Source organism: Nipponia nippon, unplaced genomic scaffold (genome assembly GCF_047370975.1).
Source record: "Nipponia nippon isolate SJK-2023a ecotype South Korea unplaced genomic scaffold, ASM4737097v1 scaffold_8, whole genome shotgun sequence".
NCBI lineage: Eukaryota > Metazoa > Chordata > Aves > Pelecaniformes > Threskiornithidae > Nipponia > Nipponia nippon.
Window position 1 is genome coordinate 40,662,727 of NW_028262402.1, and position 22,517 is coordinate 40,685,243.

Consider the following 22,517-nt stretch of genomic DNA (forward strand, 5'->3'; position numbering starts at 1 on the left):
AAATTACTTCGAATAATACACAAAATCTAATGATTTTTAATTTGAAAATCAGTTTTACAATATCAGCCAGTGAAGAGTACAAATTTCTGTCTTTCCCAGCAAATGCAGAAGAAATAACAAACTGCTATAGGTAAATCATAACCCTTTCCAAAGAATCCCAGAGAAAAATGAAGTGTCCATTAATGCCTACATTATTTTTTAGATAAGATATGAATTTACTTGTAGGGAAGATGCTGTGCATTACCTGAAAGCCTACAATATCCTATTTTTCAAGATATTTAAGTGAAAATACAAAGGAATAGTGGTCTTATTAGTTGAAAAGGAGGAAGATCAGATTAGACACTGAGCTGTAACTGGAAGATGCATGAATATATATGAATATATATGAACATGCAAATACAATCCCTGGGTTTAACAAAAGTCAGCTGCATGCCTTTTAAATATCTGATTTGGAAAATCAGAACCTATCAAATGTTCAATGACAGAAGCAGAGGCTGAAGAAGAATGCTGCTTGTAATACGCAAAATGAAAATGGCGAGAGCTTGGCTTACTCCAAAATCAAAGTACTATTTCCCTGGCTCTTAAATGCTCAGTGTACTTTGAAACTCTTTTGTTCTGGAATTCTGCAACATTTATCCAATTTCTAAAGTCTTTAGGATATGGTAGGAAAAAGGAAAAGAAATGTAAGTGCCAACTTTTCAGACTAAAACCAAAGCGAAGGAACACAAAGGAGGTCAAGCTCTTGTAGGTCTGTGTCTCTTGAGTAGTCGCTTAATTATTTTACTCCATGTCTCAAAGACAACAATGGAAGGCAGTACTAAGTCCCTATCAGTATGACCAGAGGATCCTACAAACACTGAAGACATGTAATTGGATGACTGATGCTAGTTTGACATGGTGATTATGTTACAGAGAACTGAGCTCTCAGTAGATGATGAGCAAACCATCCATGCCTGCAGAGAAAAGATGGAGATCTCCACTCTAGGCCAGAGCTCTGATCAATGTATGAGTTGTAAGAGAGTGCCAGTAACTCTCCTGATACTGCACACAGTATTATATATTTAGACCACATGGGGCAAAACTGAGGAAGTCCTTGTGTCATAAATGATCTCACCTCCAACTCCAGGCATAGCTCAGGACTTTGGAGATTTCTCTAGCGTATCTTTGTGTGAAAATACCATGACCTAGCTGGAATGTCCTTAAATCCTCAGGAGGGATTTAAGATTTATGTTAAAATTGGTGTTCCCAATTGTCAATACTAAATCTTTTTGCAATGCTATCTTCTGTACTCACAAACCATGTTTTCAGATGGTTTTCCTGCAACAGGGGACTTCTGCTGAAGCATATTTACCTGCTTAGGGCTCTTGGGATGCTTCCTGTGTATGATCCAAGTACACCAGTTGGTTACAGACGTGAATCAGAATATATCTGTGTTTGTCTCTTCCAGTAGGAATAGAAAGTAAATACAATACAGGCAAACAGGAGAGGTACTGGTTGTGTCTACATTACCCAGCAAGAGAGACTAGAGCCTCCTGGATTCCCTGCCTTATATAGTCTCACTTAGGAACAGCAGAAGATAACAGGAGTAGAGCACACTCAGATTTTCACATATCATGTGCACCTGCTCATACTGTGTATTCTATACCAACAGATGGTTGCAGAAGAATTTCCCTGCTTTTCTGCCAGAAAATAGATATGTTTGATGGAAACACACAATCAAGAATATATAACAAGACCAGAGAGTTTGTATTTGCTTTAAAATTTCGGAGACTAAGAAAATATAATCTGTTTTCAAACTCTTTATTATATCACCATACATAATGGAATTTCAAATTAGTTTTCTAACAGCGGCAAGTTGTTCAGTGTTTCAGTATTCTGTTTCTTGAACTAAGAAACAACAATATCTGCTTGTGTTTTAAATTCCATGAAGTGCAGTGACTTATTTGGGCAAACACAGGATGGAAAAAGTATTAGACACTGTTCAAAAGTCCAAAAATGAGTCATCTGTTACAGATTGTATGGAGCCTCTAAAGACCCTAGAAATGACCAGCTGGCCCTCTTCTGTGAGAAAACAGCATATAGATGTTAGGAATGAGACAAGGCATTCAAATCCCAGACAATGAATGTAAATAGGCTAAGAAGAATCTAAAAGCAGATTTTTCTCTAGGTAGAATCTCCTAGACAGAGATAGAGCCAAAACCTTCTTTCTAAGTTGGAGACAACTTTTTCTGCACACACTGAACAAACTGAGAGGTGTTCATACTTGATTAGTCAGCACACCATTTTGCTAGAAGGGAGATGGGGATGTTGCCGTTTCCTTGTTATGGGCTAGGTCATCCTGTTCTGTATGACTTTTCTGATTGAGAGAGAGTTTAATGGGATATCTGCAGCATTCTTTGTGTGGACTGTGAGACAGCAGGACTAGCTTACAGCAGCTTTACATTTTTTAATCAGCTTTTGCATTCCTGACACCCCCTCCAAATACTTTTGCAGACTAATTGTTCAGAAAATATTCCAAATAATAATGAAACTACCCATTGAATATCTGGAAGCAGATTTTCTTTTCTGTTTACAACAAGAGTCAAATTAATTAAGATGGGAACAGCAGTGATAATACTAACTATTAAACTTCAACACTCTGCACAGGAGAAAAAAACAAGTTCCATTATATACCTTTTTATTATACCGGTGTTTTTTGCCTTCTAAATGAACAATCTTGCAGGGCTTTTGACTATCTTGTATTTTGTTTTTTCCCTGTTGTTTACTTCTGTCTGGCAGTGGATCAATGTTTTGCACTGTCTTCATAAGCACTGTTTCCAAATTTTCAGAAGTTGGTATTTCAGAGTCACTAAAAGAGCACATTTAGGAAAACAAAACAAAGTAAAGCTAAACATTAAAAGTTCCAAACAGCTAATGCTTGAGTACATAGAAAATAACACGTGCAAGAAAGAGGAGAAACTAATATAAAATCCAAACAGTACTAAGTTGACTTATTCAACAGATGTTTACAAGTACGATAAAGAAGAAATCTCTGAAATTGTCTAATCAAGTTCTACTCTGTTAAATGGAATCTCATTCTACAATGTACAGAGGTCTGAGACTTTAACTGCTTCTTAAAGGACAGCTTTTGTTACAGCCTACAAAAGTGACATACAGGAAAAACTACTTGATAGTACTTCTAGTCTGTGAATGGCTTACAAAGATATACTATTTCTACTTTCCTTCATTTTCACATTTGATAACAAAACAAACAAATGCACAATACTTCACTCAATAACATTTTGTTTCAATTGAACTTTATTTGTAATATTGACTGAGACAAACTCAGAAATCACACTTGAGTGAAATCTCTGCCTAGCACCCCTTTGGAGTGCTTTTAAATTCTGTAAGCTTGGTAGTCCTTCTACTGAAATTACCTGCCATGCAGAGAAACTGGACCTGAAACTTTCGTTATACTTCAAATTTTTCCTTAAACTTGCACTCAATGTGCTCTTAATTTCCAGTTTTTCACTGTCTTGCCCCAGATTATAATTTGTTTTCTGATATTCAGTGAAGTCTATCTTAAAACATGAAGTATTGGATATAGCATTTTCTGTACCATCAATGGCTTTTCATCATCAATTGTGCAAATGGATTTGTGAAGAAATCCCTTGACTAAAGGTAATTTTGACTTGTTACTTTTTAAACCAAGACATCTAAAAAGGCACAACTGAGTTCAAATTAAAACCGTCATAAAAATCAATGGTTTAGAGGTGGAAGTTACTTAACCAGAGAAAATGCCTCAAATTGAAGAGGAGAGTTCATACAGAAACATTTTTATACTTTCCAAAACCTATCCTGAGACATTGGAATGTCTTATTGACTAATAAGAACAGAAATCAATGTAATAGTTTGAAGGTGCTGCAGTAGCACAGAGATATTTCTAACTATGTACATGTTTCCCTCACCTGAATGCTTTCAAGAAATGTTCTATTTAGAAAATGGAAGGCTTGAATCTAGAAATTCAGAGACAGCTACTAGTGATAACAAACAGTATGTATTAATAAGTAGAAGAGGGAACTAAATGAAGATATTTCCCTAACGTGTTGAGAATGACACCTTGAAACATCATGTTCAAAAATGTTCACTATTCTACGACAAGAATTCCCTAACCCGATACTTGTACAATTATCAAAAGTGGTATTTATGGCTAGCCATGACAACTGAAGCCATAAAATTACTTTCCACTTCACTTCAAACTCAAATTGCAGTGACAATTTGTTTGCTCAATTTTGTTCTGAAAAAACAAAACATAGTAAATTAAATAAAAAGCTCACTAATTGCAACAGAAAAACACATATGCTTTCTGTAAAATCAGATCTGCAATATTAAATTGAACAGAAAAAAAACCAAGCTTTATATTAATGATAGCAACTGACAAATTACTTGGTTCCTAATTTGTTTTCTCTCTCAAGATACTGTGTTCAGGAGCCCCCTATTTTGCATGGGAAGAAGCAGCAGAAGGGCTTCATTTGCCACTGTTGATTGCTCCATATGACATATAAAGCCAACATGAAGCTGATGAAGACAATTCCGTTTTCTTTACTCTTTTGTCACCTTCTCTATATTTTGGGAAAATACAGGCTTGAGAAATTTCTTTGCACATTTCTTAGGACAAAGTATTGAAAGACAAGGTGTGATACCCATTTACCTAGTGGCTTATTGTTGTCTCCTCAAGTGTAGACAAATAGGAGCAGAAGCAAAAATTCTAAACATTTATGAAGCTTGCCAGTGCAATTTTCTGAGGGCCTTGTGACTTATGACTGGGACTCTATGCAGTAACAATTACCTTTAAAGAACTGATTTTTAGCCATCATTCAATTAAAGTTAGTACAATGACTGTGCATAAAACATACATGAAATAATTAGTGTGGATGGTTCTTAATTTAAAGGATGTTAAACAGCTTGTAGACATCTGCTAGCAAGCTGAAATGGGTCATTCAAAATTTATCTAACTAAATTAAGGGGAAAAAATGTTTCTCCTCCCGGGTCGGCATGTCACAAGATAACTAAACCGACTTAGTAGGCTTGCCTGGGAATCCTTAGCTGTCAGTGGTGAATATGCAAAGGGCCAGCAAATTAAATCAACCTGCCAAACTGTCAATTTCAAGCCTCATGACTGCACGAAAATAGCATCACTGGAAGAAATCAAGCATTGCCTTCTTTTGGGTTTCCTGGCACCTATTCAAATACTCATGCAGTTGTGGCTAATTTTGCATGCAAATTTCAGTCAATAAGCTCAGAACAAGACCTCCCAAGATATTTCAAAGGATCTGACAGTATTTTTTTTGAATACCAAATCAACAGTAGTTGAAATTCAATCTCCATTTGCTAGTGCTTTACATATGCACAGTGTCCCCTCTACAGGGCTAAGTTAATGAGAGCCGTACCTGCTTTCACTCACATCCTCCCAGCCGTCCTTACTGAAGTTCTCAAATACATTACTCATAACCTTGATGGACTGTTTGAGAAAAGCTCCAGGATGTCCCAAAGAGCTCTTTTTCTTGGCTGTTTTTAATTTAACCTTGGTGCCTGTTATCTTGCAATTACATCGCCCAGAGGTTGCCACTGCTTTGGCTTCATCCAGCAAACACTTCAGCTCCTGCACTTGACTCAGCAAATCTTCATTTTCATTTCTCAACCTGTTAGCTTCTGCCACTTCCCTCTTCAAAGAAGCAGCTTCTTTTTCCTGCTCATCAATCATTAACTGAAGTTCTGCTTTGTCTTTTTTTATTTCACGAATCCTCTTAAGTAGCATTTCCAGCTCTCTTTCTCTTGTGTCTCCATCTTCCTTTTGCACTTTTAAAGATGCACTCAAATCATTTTTCTCTTTCAGTAAGTCTTTATTTACTTCTTTCTGTTTCTTTAATTCCCCTTCAATAGCTTTGAATCTTCTTTCTAGCTGTTGTAGCTAACAAAATCAATTTTAGCATTCATAATATTTCAGCTAATCCAGTAAAAAAAAAACCTGTGTTTTCGAATCTATTTATTATATGACAATAATATTACATTAAGCACAAGGACAAAAGCAATCTATAGTCCTTAATTTAAAAATAATTCTAACGTAGTGCAGATGAAAACATTTTAGCTGCAATAATACAGATGTTGAACAAAGGGCAGATGGTAAAAGAAGTTAAAATTCCAGGCAAAGTGACACAGAAGTTTAAGTATGCTAATGAACCTTCCTGATGCATCTTGAGCTCATTACTGATTTGGTTATACATACTAATTGAATTTAAAAAAAACATTTCCAGAAGGAAAACTATTTTGAAATACAGACAATTTTGCACTATCTATCTAAATCAACAAGTTCTTTCAAGTGTTGTAAATACACAAGTTAAATATTAATTTGATCTTCCAAAAAACTGCAAACAAATCATAGCAAGATATAGCAGAAGCTCAGCACCTAAAGACTATGAAGGCTGAAATGTATTTTCTATTCACAAAAAGGGAAAATCCATCCTATTCCAATGAAGCCACTTAACAAGCTTCTCATATATAGTTTGAGGAAGCATCTTCTACCTATATAGGATGCATATGCTTTGTTTGTAAAGCCCTTTGAGTTTGACACATATTCAATGCCATTAACAATAAACAGATTCTCAATGTTCTTCTGGAATATTTGCTTAAAGTTAGAACAAAACCCCACAATTTCCAGAAACAAGGGGCAATTATAATTTTAGCAGATACTAAACAAAACATCCAGTCTGTGAGACTTCCCCAGAAGCTTCCAAAGGGCATCAGAGTGAGTTTTGTGCTCAGAACCACTTAGTAATTTTGGAAAAACATTTTTGGTTGGTTTTGTACAAGCTTCGCCTCCATTTTTTCACTAGAGGAAGTGCCAGGTGCTCTAGATTTTTCTGGACATGGGTAGAAAAGACTATTTTTAAACAAACTATAGTAGAATGCACATGGCCAACTTCAGTTACTCACCCTGTAAAATACTGGCCAATTCCATCACCTTGTAGCAATACTAAATGTCAAAACTTGCTTCAACATTGAAAATATTAAAACTGTAGTCTTTCTCAATAAATCCTATATGTTTTTGCAGGGACATTTTGCAAAATTTAAATTATTTTGCCACATTTAAGTTATTTTAAAACTTATGGAATAATTTACAAAGTGGGTACTACAGATTTGATTCAGATAAATGAGAGGTCTTAATGTACAGAGTAAATTAGGGCACGAGCTGCTCAAACTTCACATACATTTGTGAATTTGATATTGAATTTGTGAGTTTGATAACAAACCTTTAATATACATGGCTGTCTATTGCCACCTTCCTTTATGGAAATTCATAGCACTCCCACAACGAAGAGAGATTGCCTCATGGCTACATAAAGTTATTGGGTGAAAATAGAAAATAAAAAGGATTTTTTCAAATGCTTCAATGAAACCAAGTTTTATGATTAAAATCATAATTTGTACCTTCCTCCCAATGATAAGGAGTTAGAACAGTACCTTTCTTCAACCACCTTCCTAAACTGAGATTCTGCTATTGTTTTCTCAGTTCTCTGAAACAACCTTTTGCACTCACTAGCACTTAAAGTCATGTATGACAGCTGGAAGGAAACAAACAATGAATGGCTTCTACACCTGTCCCTAAGGTACCATCATAACTCTGTATATCCATAGAGATAAAAATTATGTAGTACCTGGCAAACAAAATTATAGTTTTGAAATATAGATGATAAGCAAGCATAAACTGTCTGACATTTCAGATGGTAGCATTCATATTATTTCAATTACTCACTCTACCTTAAGATAAATGAATGTGAGCACTTCCTATTCTGTGTGTTATTATTTTAACATGATGTTTGTCATTCAGTAATAACGAGATGACAGCCTTCATTGCCTGACCATATGGCAAGTGTTACAAGTATATGCAATCACATCATCTGCTGTAAATTACCACACTTCCTACAAGTTAATTCACAAATAAAAAATAAATACATACCCAAACTGACATTCAAAGTTACAGATTTGTGTTTATTCAATTTAAGCATGCTTTTAAAGATTTATAAGTAATTAAACAAATATTGTTTTGCAAAATGACAAACAAAAGGCATGATACTGTTTGAAGGATGTCTTTTCTTTGCAGCACACAAAACATATGGTAAAATACAAGTGAGCCCTCTTAAGTGAACACCTGTTAACATACTAAACTACTTGTGTATATTACAAATATCAATACAAATAGCAACTAGTTAAGAACATCATGTTACTGTATGAGGTAAAACATGTAGAATGCTGAGCAGTAAAGATTAAATACTCATCATATTTGCTAAACCAAAGAACACTAAATGCATACGGTACTACCTTGCGAAAAGAGTGATAAACCCACATACGTAAAAAATATTTGCATATGAAATGTAGTGTTAAAATTTAAATACAACAAGAAGTGTATTTATCACTATCATGCATCACTTTTATTCCGTAGAAAGAGCTCTATGGAGATTAACACCTGAAATCATGTAAAGTTAAATACTCAGCAAAAGAAATGAAGGTTTCTGAACTTAAAAGTGGTAAAATGCTAAGCATATGTTACTTCCCATTTGGATAATTTGTTAGTTTTTAACATTATACATCTAAACATTCTTTTAATTTTCTCTGACATTACCCATGTTTATCTCACATGATATGTTCACAGCTACTTCACTAGAATTAATTACTGACACAATTTTGGAAAGCCATATTTTTGAATTAGGAAGGGAAAATCCTGGCCTAAATTAATGAGTACCGACTTATATTAAAATTTAGATGTGTTTGCTGGGGTTGGTATCTTACCTTCTGTAACGTCTGATGTGAAACTTCTTTCATATTCTTCTTTGGAGTACTGTTCTTGACCCCATCATCTTCACCAAGTTTATAAAGTGGCTCTATCAGAAAATAAATAATACCTCTCTATCAGAGAATAAATAAAATACATTGTGACACCTAGTATTTCACTAAAACAATACCCAGACATTTTAAGGAAATGCATTCTTTACTCCCACAATTATTTATAATGTGGTCTATTTTCTTGACAAGCCTTTTGGTCAGTTTCTAAAGAGTGACCTCTTTTCAAAGTGTTCTGTCACATAATTATGAATCTTTGTAGCATCACAGTATGTTTTTTTCAGAGTACAAGCTTTTCAAAGGTACAATAGATCTGCAGGTTAAAGACGCTGTACTTTCATTCCGATTTTTATTCTTTTATAGACTATTCCCTCTATGCCTTAAAAGCAGAATTCATTGCCTTTTTATCTACACAGTCACTACCAGTTTTGTTCTCTAGGTCTTGTCCCCTGCTAGGAGGATCAGAGTGATTGGTGAACAAAGCAAACAGTAACAGAATTAGGATGGATGAAAACTTTAAACACCTTTTTTTGTTAAGTGAAAGATCATGTACTTCACCAGATAAATCACACAAATTATTCCATTCTAATACTGTGAATTCATAACAATTAGAAATTGATACAACTAATGAGAGCAAACATGACTCTAAGCATCACTCTCAGAGGCAGCTATACACTTTAGGTACTAAAAACCCCACAGAAAAAGACAATTTAAAAATTACATCTATTCATAGAGAAGCATGCTAAGAAAAAGTTTAGAAGTACTAATATGTACGGTAAATCAGACGTAAAATACATTCTGTTTAGATTTGAACCAAGAGCTTAGCATTCACAAATTGCCCACTGCTCACAGAAATGAGCAATTACACACCTCAGAAGGACTTTTGCTTAGAATATGAAATATTACGTTAAAGAACAAAAAATCCCAACAATGCAAAAATACCACAATATTCACATTTCTTTTCTTGACCTCCTTGCCCCCAAATTAACTTATTAATCTTAAGGGATAAATATCTGTGCTACACGGTGGAGGTCTGCTTTAGAAGCATCATTTCAAACTACAAGCAGACGCTGCAGGTCACTTAAAAACTTTTGATTTATAAACAAAGCAAGTGTAGAAGAAAACATTGTTACTCTCTGTAGATTCACAATCCTCTTGATATAAACAGTGACTAACAAGTTTGTTAGAGTGAATTAGACCTTTCTTTTGTCTTTGGAACATGTCATGGCCAATTAATACTTCTGTATTCATGAAATAAATGGAACACTACTCTAAAGATAATAAAAGCTGAAAAAGGTAAAACTATGCATCTGGGGAATATGTACCTTTACCTTGATATTAATATGTTAGTTCCCATGTTATTTCAGACTACAGTCCCCCAGCACAGTGGTACTGCATACATTTACAACATTCTTTAAGTAACACACAAAGATAATATGAACATGCTTTTCATCTTTTTCTAAATATTCACTCATTTGAATGTTTGCTGTAGCTTTTATATCAGCATTTACTGTACTCCACTGAAAAGAAGAATTATTTCCCATAGTCAAACAAACTGATCAAAGCACACAAGGTGTTACATTTATTATGTGGATGTATTAAAATACAATTTAAAACTCTATCTATAAATAAACATATTATACACAGAGCATGAAGAATGCTACTGCAAAACAGATAGAAAAGACTATACATGTTCAGTATTACCACAGAAGTCACAAGCAACATAAATTAAAGAAAAGCCAAAGGTCACTGATGCATAACCCTTTCTATTGAGCAGACAATATGTGGCCTACTCAGCCCCCTTCTCCCCTCCTCCCTCCTAATTGTTATGTAACGTTCACAGGAACTGGCTAGGGTGGCAATGAAACAGCATTGGCTATAACTGTCAGTCTGTCTATGATAGCAGAAAGATTCATCATATCAGTCTACTCAGCAAGACATACACTCTACCCATCATACTCCTACATAAAAAATACCAAGGTCTCCCTCAAGGAATAGACCCACAAGTCATAAACGCCACTATCTTCAGTCATCAAATTACCATGGTCTTACAGAAGTATACTTACATTCCACTGAGAAAACATAGTTAACTGCCAGCTTTAGAACGTAACACTTAATTCCTAATTAATAGTCACCGAATCTGATGAGTTAGTTCAACACCGCTGCAAAAGTGTTACTTGAACTATGATACTACAGTTCACTATTAGTATTTGTAGAAAGCCTTCTTACACAGAGAAAAAACTATCAGTTTCAAAAAAAAAACAGAGCTATGTATTAGTTACTGACACAGCACCTACATGAACCATCAAAAGAATGACATTTTTGCCTCCAGTATGCACCAGGTGAAGGATTCCCCTGACAGACAGGAGGTGCTGTGGTGCAGAAAGCCACTGTGTCACTGACTCCAGTGGCAGCCACCCATGCTCCCAAAGATGTCCTAAGTCTGAGACAGTGGGGAAAAAACACCATGAAGACCAGAAGGGAATGCCATTCTCACACATGAGCTGGGGACATGGTAAATTCAGAAGCAGCCTAATGAAAGAAGCCTTCAAATTTCCTCCTAATTGTTAAAGCACTGAACACGTCAAGAACAGGCAGTTTCAGGAATCTGACTGTTTTTTGGAAATGCATAGTTATTGCTCAGCAGGCCCTCAACTCCTTCACACTGCTGGTTGCCTTCCCACTTCTCTCTGTGCAAAGACTGACTAAATTGGCAAAAACAAAGAAGTGATTTCTAAAGTCAGTATTTGAAACCTTCACTAGTTCCCTTCAGCTCCATTTGGGGCTATGGAAGTAAGAAATAAGAAGTAACATGAAAGGAAACAATAACTTTCAGTGTTCAGCAGCCAGATATTTCCACTTAGTTTTTTATAGATATAGTTTTATAGTTTTATAGATAAAACTAAGTTAAAACAAATTTAAAATAAAGGGAAAAAATATTTTTTCATTCACGTGGCCAACATTATCACAAAAAAAGAAAACAGCCAACACCAGAAATTGGGATAAAGGCTTTATTGCTAAGAACATGCAGAATACTTCTCCAAGTCTCCTACTTCCTTCCTTTGCACAACACTGTGCATAAAGAATTCACCGCAGATGTGACACCCAGCTGGCCTGTAACTATGCACTCTTGAATACTTCTCCCAGACCATTTAGGAACAGCAAATAACACAAAGAATCAGGGGAGTGATGGAGAGGCATTACCTATCTGACTGACAAACACCCATCTGCACAGAACCATCAACTATTGTAAAGATTGTAAAGATACAAAAGAAGATATTCGTGATCAATTCTTGTAAGAGTTCCACCATTTTGATTTAGATTCAAATTCACAAACTTTGTGAGACTAATATTAAAAAAGAAGTCTGAATGAGCATGGAATTTCTTTATCTCTGTATTTCAATACTGCAAAAACCATTTCAGATTCTGGAAAAAGCTTCATAAACATATAAACATGTTTTAGATTTTAGACATATATATTTATATACATATACAGCTATTTTAAACATAAAATAATTAACTGATTTTATATGTAGTACATACACATAAGTTGCAAACATATATTAGTGTATATCTACATATAAAAATTGTCCTCGATTTAATAGGCATGCAGAGAACTTAAGGGTAAACATACTTTGAAATAAGAATTTTATGGCCTTACGCTTACAAAATACACATTCAAGAAAAAGAAATTAACCTTTGGAGAGAAAATAACCTTAAAATTAATATTTCTAATAGACTACATATACACTCATAAAATACTATAACTTCCCTTTTTTTGTTGTAAACATAGTTAAAGTCCTGTATTGTGAACTTACCCACAGATTGGTGTACTTTCATCTGATCCAATTCTTCTTCAAGATTCAGTCTACAAAAGAGGAAATAAAAAAGTAAGAACAACAGAACAATCACATAGATGCCACTAAAACCATTAAAAAAATTAAACCAAAACTGTATCAATATATTACTGGGAAAAAAATTTTCAACACCCAGGAATTAGTTTTAATTTGACGACACTTAGCATACTTCAAACATAAGGAGTCATTTGTGCAATAGCTGAATAAAATTTATAAATCTGAATTTACAAAATTCATATATAATGTTGGTTGTAACATACACTAAGAAGTTTCAGCTGGTCCTTTTTAGGTAAGGAAATGCCTGAGACAAAAAAGAGACCGGTAGGAAGTGGAATCCTGTTAAGAGGGGAGTAAGTACTCAGTCTCAGGGGAAACCACCAGCCAGCCTCGTGTAGACATATTTTACCATTCCTCTTTTTCCACCGACTATTTGAGAAACTTATTAACAAAATCTCTCTTCCCCTTTTCCAGCCCTGATCTACTATTATATTACTACTATAGTTTATTCCGGGATATCAACCAGCTAAGGTCTGTACAACAAAATACCTGAATTACCGTTTTTCATTTTATTAAAATTATGTACAAATAAAGTTGCCAGGATACCAATGCTAAAGTTGCAAAGTCAAATTGGGAAATGCTAGAATGAAAGACATTAATTTAAATGGTTCATTTATACTTGTGCTTTCTCACACAATCTTTAATGATATAGTTGTAAAATATTTTAGTAATACGATCCACACCTATTTTAGCCTAGGATCCTACAGCACACAGAACAGAGGGCAGTCATTTAATATGCAGATTTTACTTAAAATATAACCTCATATCCTATAAAAATACACATTATTCTAGCTCTGTTCTGAAGGCTGGATTGCTCATTTCCTCACAGCCTTTTCTGCTGTATTCTGAACAGCAGCACCTAACTGCTTCACAGGAAATTTATGCTTTACAAAATCCCTCTGAGATAAGGCACAAAGAAAATCAGGCCAAAATACCTGCTAACTTAAGGAAAGGTTTTTTAAAAAAAGGTCTTTCAGTATACACAGTATTTTAAAGCATATTATATGTTTAATGCATCTCTGACTCAGCTGTAACTCTAAACACTGCAATTCACATCCCACAGTCTCACATGAAGTACAAAGAAAATGAGAAACGTGAAGTTAAAGTAACTTGCTTTGCACGACACATAAGACTCCAGCTATTTTCAGGATCACTCAGCTGCCTTCACAGGTTGACTTTCTTTGCTCTTCTTTCATTCTCTATGCCTCAGTCATCATCAATTTCTGTAACACAGACTACAGTGGCCTTTACCTCCACACTCTCCCAGCTCCTCATAGCATGTTAACTTTTTGCACTGAATGGCAAAATGCTTCCTTGAAAAAACATTCTCTGTTTATGTAATTAAAGACTGTATTCAACATTACATGAGTACAAGGGAGTGAATTAAGGATATTCCCTTCCTGCTTGAACCTCTATCTTCTGAACATGTTATTTTTCAACTTTAAAAACATTATTTGAATGAACACACGTTTACACGCATATATACATGCATACTGCCTCTCTACACACTAAGTGACAAGCATACAATGATAATTGTGTAAGATATTTAAAAAGAGTTAACTTTTACATATTTTTAGGGTGATGAAGGACATGCAGAAGAAAAGAAACGATATGAAGTAAGTAAAGGGGTAGGTTTATAGTCTAAATATCTGAAACACTTCCAAATAAATTCATTTGTCTGTGAAATAGTCTCCAACTGGAGTTATGATATGTCTAAGCTGGAAATATTTCAGGCAAGCCTAGACAAGAAATTACAATCTGTAATACAAGATCCAACCCATACAAGTCAATGACGGGCTTGCATGATTGCTGGAAATGCCCAACTAGGTTAGACCAGTGCTGGGTCCATCCATCACCAGTGCTCTGTCTCCAGCAGAGGCAAAAGCCGGTGCTACTCAGGAGAGAGCAGAAGCCTAACGGTTTCTGCAGTCTGCTTCCAATTTTCCATCCTGAAAGTGGCACATAAGCTGTACCCTTTGTTTCTTCTGCTTTAACTGGTTCCCTGTTGCTAAAAGGACCTTTCCTCCAGTCCCGCAGGAATGGAATTACTTTATAACCTTTCATGTGGAGCCTTGTTAAAGGCAATTGGAAAATACAGATCAGATTTTATCCACATGGTTACTGTCACCCTTCTGCAATTCCAGCAGGTTAATGAAGCAGGTTTTCCCTTTACAGGAGCCGCACTGATGCTTCCCCCCAACAAAACTGTGTTGATCTGTGCTCAGTGATCTCTCTCCCTCTCTGTTTTTTTGGTTTTTTTCCTCGTTTTCCTAAAGACAGACTGCCATCTTCCCAAGTATGGAAGCAGTCAGGCTCACTGGTCTGCAGCTCCCTCTGGAGCCCATTTTGTAGACAGGAGTTACAGTGGCAACCTGCCAGTCAACTGGCACAGTGGCTGTTTACAATGAGGTTACAGTTCAGTAATTTTCTACTTCAATTTCTTCACAGCCCTCGGGCTGTGAAGATATTAACAAATAACTTGTCTACTTGACCTCATAATTGCTGTACAGTTACTTCAAACAGATCTAACATCTTTGATCTATCTGCTACAAAGAATACATGAGTTGTTGGCATCTTCTTAGCATCTTCAGCAGGGAAGACTGATGCAAAGATTCACTGAGCTGTTCTTTTATGACCTTGTAAACCCAACGTATCCTTTTACACTGTTATCGTTAAGCAAACCTACAAATTTCCTGACTGGCTTCTTTTTCACTTTATTTAAGCAAAATTTTACTATCACAGCCTAAATGTCTTTGAAAAGCACTCTTCAAGAGCTTTTTTAGCCTTCTCAACTTTCCACTTTCATTTGTCCTGCTTTTGTTTATTAGCCTACCTGTTCTCATCAATGCAAGTTTAAGTTTTAAATGCTGACCTTTTCTCTGGCCACAAAAACTTCCTCACTGAGTCTGTACAGAGCACTTTTTAAGACTATTTAGGGGTGGGGGTTGGTTTGGTTTTTTTTCTTAAATTTCATTTTATAAATTGTAGCACATATTTCAGCTGTGTTTCAGCTACAATACCTTTCTTAACAGTCTCCAGCTGCTCATAGGCTTTCTGTACTGCTTGTTCTAGTGCTTGGGGGTTGGAGGCTTTTTGACTAGTTGCTTCATTTTTATGTGGTTCCCTTTCTGGAAAGTGAATATCCCCAAGCCAATTGATTTGGTCCACTCTCTTCTGCTACCATTTATATCTAATTAAAAAAAAAAAAAAAAGGAAAAAAGGGGCAAACATCACATGAACCCATCTTCATAAAGGATGAGATATGGGGATATACAGGCCTCACCTTTTCTCCTAGGAAAGTTACAGAGCAAATCATCCTGGAAATCATGTCCAGCCACTTAATGGGCAAGAAGGTGATTGGAAACAGCTAGCATGGACTTACCAAGAAAAAATTTTGCTTTACAAACTTGATCACCTCTGTAAGGAGATGACAGGCCGTAGGAATAAAGGGAGAGCAGGCAATGGTGTATACCTTGAATTTGGCAAGGCATTAGAGATAGTCTCCCACCTCCTTGTTGCCAAAGAGTTGAGATGTCCTGGTTTCAGCTGGGATAGAGATAATTTTCTTCCTAGGAGCTGGCATAGTGCTATGTTTTGGATTTAGCATGAGAATACTGTTGATAACACACTGATGTTTTAGGTGTTGCTAAGCAGTGCTTGCACCAGTCAAGGACTTTTACAGCTTCCCATGCTCTGCCAGGTGCACAAGAAGCTGGGAGGGGGTACAGCCAGGACACCTGACCCAGCCAAAGGGCTATTCCATACCATATGATGTCATGTTCAGCATATAAACTGGGGGGGAGTTGGACAGGGGGCAGTGATCGCTGCTCGGGGACAGGCTAGGCATTGGTCAGAGGGTGGTAAGTGGTTGCATCACTTGTTTTTCCTGGGTTTTGTTCCTCTCTCTCTCTCTTTCTTGTCATTACTTTTTTTAAAAAAAATTATTTCAATTATTAAACTGTTCTTATCTCAACCCATGAGCTTTCTTACTTTTGCTCTTCAGATTCTCTCCCGCATCTCACCAGGGGGGAGGGTGAGCAAGTGGCTGTGTGGTGCTTGGTTGCCAACTGGGGCTAAACCACGGCATGAGATCTGAATTGAAAAGTAGATAAGGTGGCTGGGAAATTGGCTGGACTGTGAGGCGCAAAGGGTGATGATCCGTGGTGTGGAGTCCAACTGGCAGCTAGCAATTAAAAGCATCCCTCAGGGATCCATACCAGAGCCAGTACTGTTTAATGTCTTTATTAACAACCTCAAAGATGGGTTACAGTGCCTCTCAGCAAGTTCACAGATGTTATAAAACTGAGGGGAGCAACTGATACACTTATTAGGGGGCTGGACCACTGTTCAGAGGGACCTCATAGGTGGAAAAAATGGGCTGATGGGAACTTTATGAAGTTCACCAAAGGTAAAGACCTGCCAGAATAACCTCTCGCAACAGGACATTCTAGAAGATGGACTGGCTAGAGAGCAGCTTAGTAGAAAAAGTGGGGTCCTTCTGAGCAACAAGTTGAACATTAGGTAGTGACATGCCTCTGTGGCAAAGGCTAAAAACATACTAGCTGTATAAGCAAGAGTCAGTTGGTTTACAAAACTGATTCTGTTCAGCACTTCTGAGACTGCATGTGTGGCTGTGTCTAGTTTTGGGCTTCTCTAAGAAAGACACCGACCTACCAGATTAAGTCTAGCAAAGGGGCACCACGATGGTCAGGCGTTGGGCACATGATTTATGACGATAGGGTGAAAGACCTGGGTTTATTCGGCCCTAGGAGAAGCAAAGATTTTATTGCTTTCTACCTAACACAACGGTGTCAAAAAGATGGAGTTGGACTTTTCCCAGAGGAACACTGTGGATGGTATGAGAGCCAATGGACAAAAGTTAGAATACATCAAATTCCAACTAGATATAAAAAGAAATTGCTCATTAGGCTAGTCAGACCCTAGAATACTTGCCCAGAAAGGTTCTGAAATTTCTGTCCTTGGTCTCCATCTCCTCCATCCTTTGTCAAAACTTGACAAGATCCTAAGCAACCTTCCCAACTGTCACTGTTTTGAGCAGCAGGTTGCACAAGACAGCTTCCAGAGGTTCCTTCCAGGCTGCACAGTTCTGTGCTTCTCTTTGTAATGAGGTAACTATTACAGAGAGGCTTTCTCTCTAATGCTTTCTGAACTAAGTTCTATATACTGCTCACAATAAAAACCAGAACAGTATTTTTCCTTTTGGTTTCTAAGACTGATTGTTCTAGAAAAGTTACTTATTCCATACAAAATTTGTATCTCTACATTTTGTCTTGGCAAGATAATGATGCAGGTTCTATGGGGAGAGTTGAAACCTTCCATGATTACAGCCTGTCCTTCACAACTCGTCAAATCTCGCTTCACATTTCTGCATCACTGTCAATATCCTGATGAAAAGATCAGCAGTACAATCTCAGTGCTACTTATTTATTTATTATTAAATTATAGAACTTCTATACAAAAGCATTACACAGTGCTCCCTTTTTCTGTAACAGCTGTTCAATATTACACTTAAATAATCCTTTTCATACATCGCCACTCCCTCACCAGGTAATTCCTGCAAAGCTAGTACCTGGGCAGCACTATACCCCAAGATTACCCTCCTTCCTCCGGGTCACTGAGATGCCTAGTGTGTCAGGACTGTCATCTGATGACAAGCAGTCTAGTTCCACATCTTATTTTTTGGGCTTCTAGCACATAAGTATTTGTAAATTATGTCCTCGTTCTGTTGCTTAATATGCCAGTCAAGTACCGTTGACAATATTTTAAAACAGCTTTCTTTATCTTTTGTGACCTCCCACTACCAATATGTGCTTCCCCCTATCCTTAAAAACGAGCCCCTTTACTGCAGGACCAGTCTTGGTGCAAGAGGACATTGTGACATCAGCTAGACAGCAGGTCTCGTCTCATTCATGGTCTCATCTAAGACATTAGATACCTCCTTGCAAACAGCATGTTCTTCTCTCCCAAGACTTATGCTCTTTGCAGCACCACATATAAAACATGTCTTAAATGTAGATAATCATACATGTCACACTAAAACAAACTAAATAAATTGCATTCCACTGGGGAGACTGCTACCTGCACCCTGAGCTTAATTTTTTTTTTTCGATCTGGGGAAGCTTACACAGGTATAGCCTCCCTTTTTGAACCAATTACTCTTATCGTATCGTATCGTATCGTATCGTATCGTATCCTGTCCTGTTCTGTCCTGTCCTATCCTATCCTACCCTACCCTACCCTAATTAGTTAATGAGTTGGTTTCTTGGTTTCTTTCATTTTTTCTAATCTCTGAAGCCTGACAATCTTCGGTTCACAAACTTGTTAAGTTTTGAATGCACAGACTGGGCCACTCAAGGGCAACATGGTTAGCACTGAGCAAATTTCTAAGTGTTTAACTCATTTGGGAACAGATTCTATACTGAGTTCTATTCAGTCTTTTCTTTCTGAAAAACAAACATAATACAACAAAACCTTTGAGCTTTATTTTCTGCAGATTTTTTTATGGCAAATAGAGCACTAACAGAGAAAAATAAAAATATATAATCTGTATGGTCTTGATACATATTACATTCACTATACAAAATCAGAAGACGAAAAAGGAATGTACAAGTAATTGTGGCTTTTTATTATGACTGTGTGCAGTCAAGTGGTTTTTTTTACTATCACTCATAAATTTTTTTTACATTTCAAGGCAAAAAACAGGAAAAATTGTAATGTGAAGAACCACATACAGAAGCAAGTAGCTCCTCCTTCTTTTCTGTTTGTTCCCAACTCTAGTAAAATGGGCTCTGACACATTTGAATATTTTTGATGTTACTCTAGCTAGAACTTGTTAAAAAAAAAAAAGCACCTGGATATGCATTATTAACAAAAAATACACCTCTAGTTCAGCTCTCTAAAATTCACCACAGAAGTACTGTAGCCTGCATATTCTGTTAGAAGAATGAAACTCAAGAAAAAGGAGGAAAGGGTGTAATGTGGTCTTCTTGAAGAGTACAATTCTTTGCAGAGACTGTAGGATTGCTGCTTTCTCCAGGAACAATTACCCAACCTGAAAGAACACAGTGGCAAAAAGCAGCGGTGAGAGGAGATATTTGCTTTCCAGCCTTTCATTTACACTATTATCTCCCTCAGTGTCCCATCACACAGATGCGCCAACCTAACAGGAAAAAACTGATTTATCTTTATGAAACTCTCCCTTCGTCTCCAAAAAATATTTCAAGTGGGTCTGAAGATAAACATCTGTGTGTGTTTTTTCCCCAAAACACGGATTGCATTTAACAGACTACGTCTGCCCCACCTGTCTTTTAAATGATTCAAGTTCAACTCTCTTACGAAGCAAATTAGGTACTTGAAGAGACCTGTGATCCAGTTGCACAGATTCTAGTGACATGAGATGCTTCCCTCACTTACTGAGGGTGAAAGAAGGATTGCCTCTGCAATCCTTCAACTCAAAGGATCAAAAATAAGCTCTGTGTGTGGTAATGCAGAATACAAACCTACTGGAACTAGAGAGTCAGAACAGCAGCGTCAAAGTTCAGGTAAAGTGAATAAGAGCTTCCAACACTATTTTATCAGATGAAGCTAATACTTGCTGTAATTATCTTAAGCATATGCTCACTGGATTTACTGCATCAGTTTTTGCATCATTCAGTTTCAATTAACACATCAAACAATGGAAAGAAGAAATGCGTCAGGTTTTGATCCTAACTGAAATAGGATTTCTCTGTGCATTGAAAAACTTGTGTTTGATTTAGCAAGTGCTGAGCAAAGGGCATCGTGTTTATGTCATCTGAAAAGATACAAGACATAAACTGAAGCTGAGGGACGGAAACTTTGAAGATATTTCTACATTGGAAAGGTAGTTTCTGTGTAAAGAGTTTCTAGCTGATTGTAGTCTTGAGGCACGGATATTGAAAAGAAATCTTTGAACATTAGTTTATGCCTCCTCCATCTTTTGACGGTAGAAATGCTGGGAGTTGAAGATGTTTCAAGAGTAGGCAATTTTGAGGATGATGTATATTTTAGATGCCTTATGTTAATCTCAGTCTAACTGAGCTTCTTGCATTTTTTTTAGGACTGCTCCAGAAATTTCACATTTTACAATTACATACAATTACAAGCTTGACTTAAGAAAAAAGGAAAAAATAATAGCATATTTTAAACTTTTTGTATCTGATATCAAATAATTTTTCTCCTGTTAAATCCAGCAGTTACTAAACAAAGTGAAAGAAATTATAAGTTTACATTGTGGATTAGGTTAATTGTCTTTCCTGTTTCAGATTCTAATACTGGGTGGCAAAGTATTTGAGCACAACTCTTTTCCCAGTAGGGAAATTCAACAATGAGTGTATTCAGGAACTGCAGGAGAAGAACAAATCTACAAAAACTTGGAAACAGTCAACTGTCTGCTTTGTAAAGCAGTAAGGTAAAACACGCAAGATGCTTTCAGTTTACCCTTTCAGAAGTCTCCTAATGACAATTTATCAGTTGACAAGCAGGGTGCTTTCTAGTTGTCTTTTTCATATGGTTGTATTTAAGTTTGTGTGTTATTTTCAGTAAGCATCTCTAATACATGATCTCACTATTATGTCTGCTATTACACAACTAAAAAACCTCAAGCTTCTAAGCATTTTACAAGAAACAGATTTTAAGCTCCGTTTGTACAAGGAAGAGCTAGAAACTGAAGTTCATTTAGAGATGAGACACGGGTACCAAAGGAGGAATATGATGTATGTATGTACCAAAGTGCTGCTAAGCAAACCATATCCAACATCAACAAAAGAAAAAACTAAACAAGTAAGGAATGAACGAGGAGAAACTATGCAGTTCTGAAGTAAAGGTTGATGAACCAGGAGAAAAAAAAAAAAAGAAAAAGAAGAAGCCTATGGAAAAACCTAATTTAGACAACAGAAGTGATTAAAGTTCTAAATTGAATACATACAGCAATGTAGAACTCGGACGAAAGTGTACAGTAATCATAATAGGAAAGCAAAAAACTTTTCTTTGGAAAAAACGGTTTGCTCTATAGACTCAGAGAAAATAAACCTTTGAACCATAATTCAAGCATGAACAATGGGATTTGAATACAGCAAAAATATGCAGGTCAAGAGGAAAGACAAACCAACCTGAGCGTGAGTATAAATTGATCACTTCCAACTCATGATAAATTCACATCTTTGCAGCTTTTCTCTTGACAAAGTCAAAGGCTACTATTGCATTTTAACGTTTCTGTCACATTCATGCTGTGTATTCATTCTACAATTTAATTCAACTTTTAAAAAGGGAAGTTCCTAGGATATAATTTAAAACAATAGAGAGATACCAGACATGACCTTTGTGCAAATGTTTATCAAATACTGTGAAGTATTCTGACAACTTACACAATCTTTTATATTGATATGTGGAGTAGGTGAAACCTTGCAGGGTGTTGAAACTCCAGAATTCTGTAAGTAAGCACTTAACCACTAATAAATTGGTCAAAAAACTAAAAATAGAAATAAAACCCAGGTAAATTTCAATGTGTTTTAAAAGCAATAAAAAAACTGGTCAGAATTGTCTCTGAAAATTTGCATAAAACATCTTCTAGCTGTATACATGAATAACCTCAGGCAAAGGAGATTCATTACTAGGAATACCTATCAGCAATCCAGATGAAAAGAAAATAAGTAACCACTCAGTTAAACTTAATAAAGTTTCATTAAA

The 22,517-nt window shown here is 36.2% G+C and overlaps 1 protein-coding gene across 1 annotated transcript in view; it reads right to left on the bottom strand.

The window, feature by feature from the left end:
• Window positions 1-22,517, bottom strand: part of CNTLN (centlein) — a 196,653-nt gene that overhangs the window by 58,644 nt on the left and 115,492 nt on the right. Inside the window, exons 14-17 of the mRNA XM_087741617.1 lie at window positions 12,696-12,745; window positions 8,827-8,918; window positions 5,430-5,950; window positions 2,674-2,848 (exon numbers count right to left, since the gene is read on the bottom strand). Coding sequence (XP_087597743.1) covers window positions 2,674-2,848; window positions 5,430-5,950; window positions 8,827-8,918; window positions 12,696-12,745 — 838 coding nt within the window. The remainder of the gene's footprint in view (window positions 1-2,673; window positions 2,849-5,429; window positions 5,951-8,826; window positions 8,919-12,695; window positions 12,746-22,517) is intronic.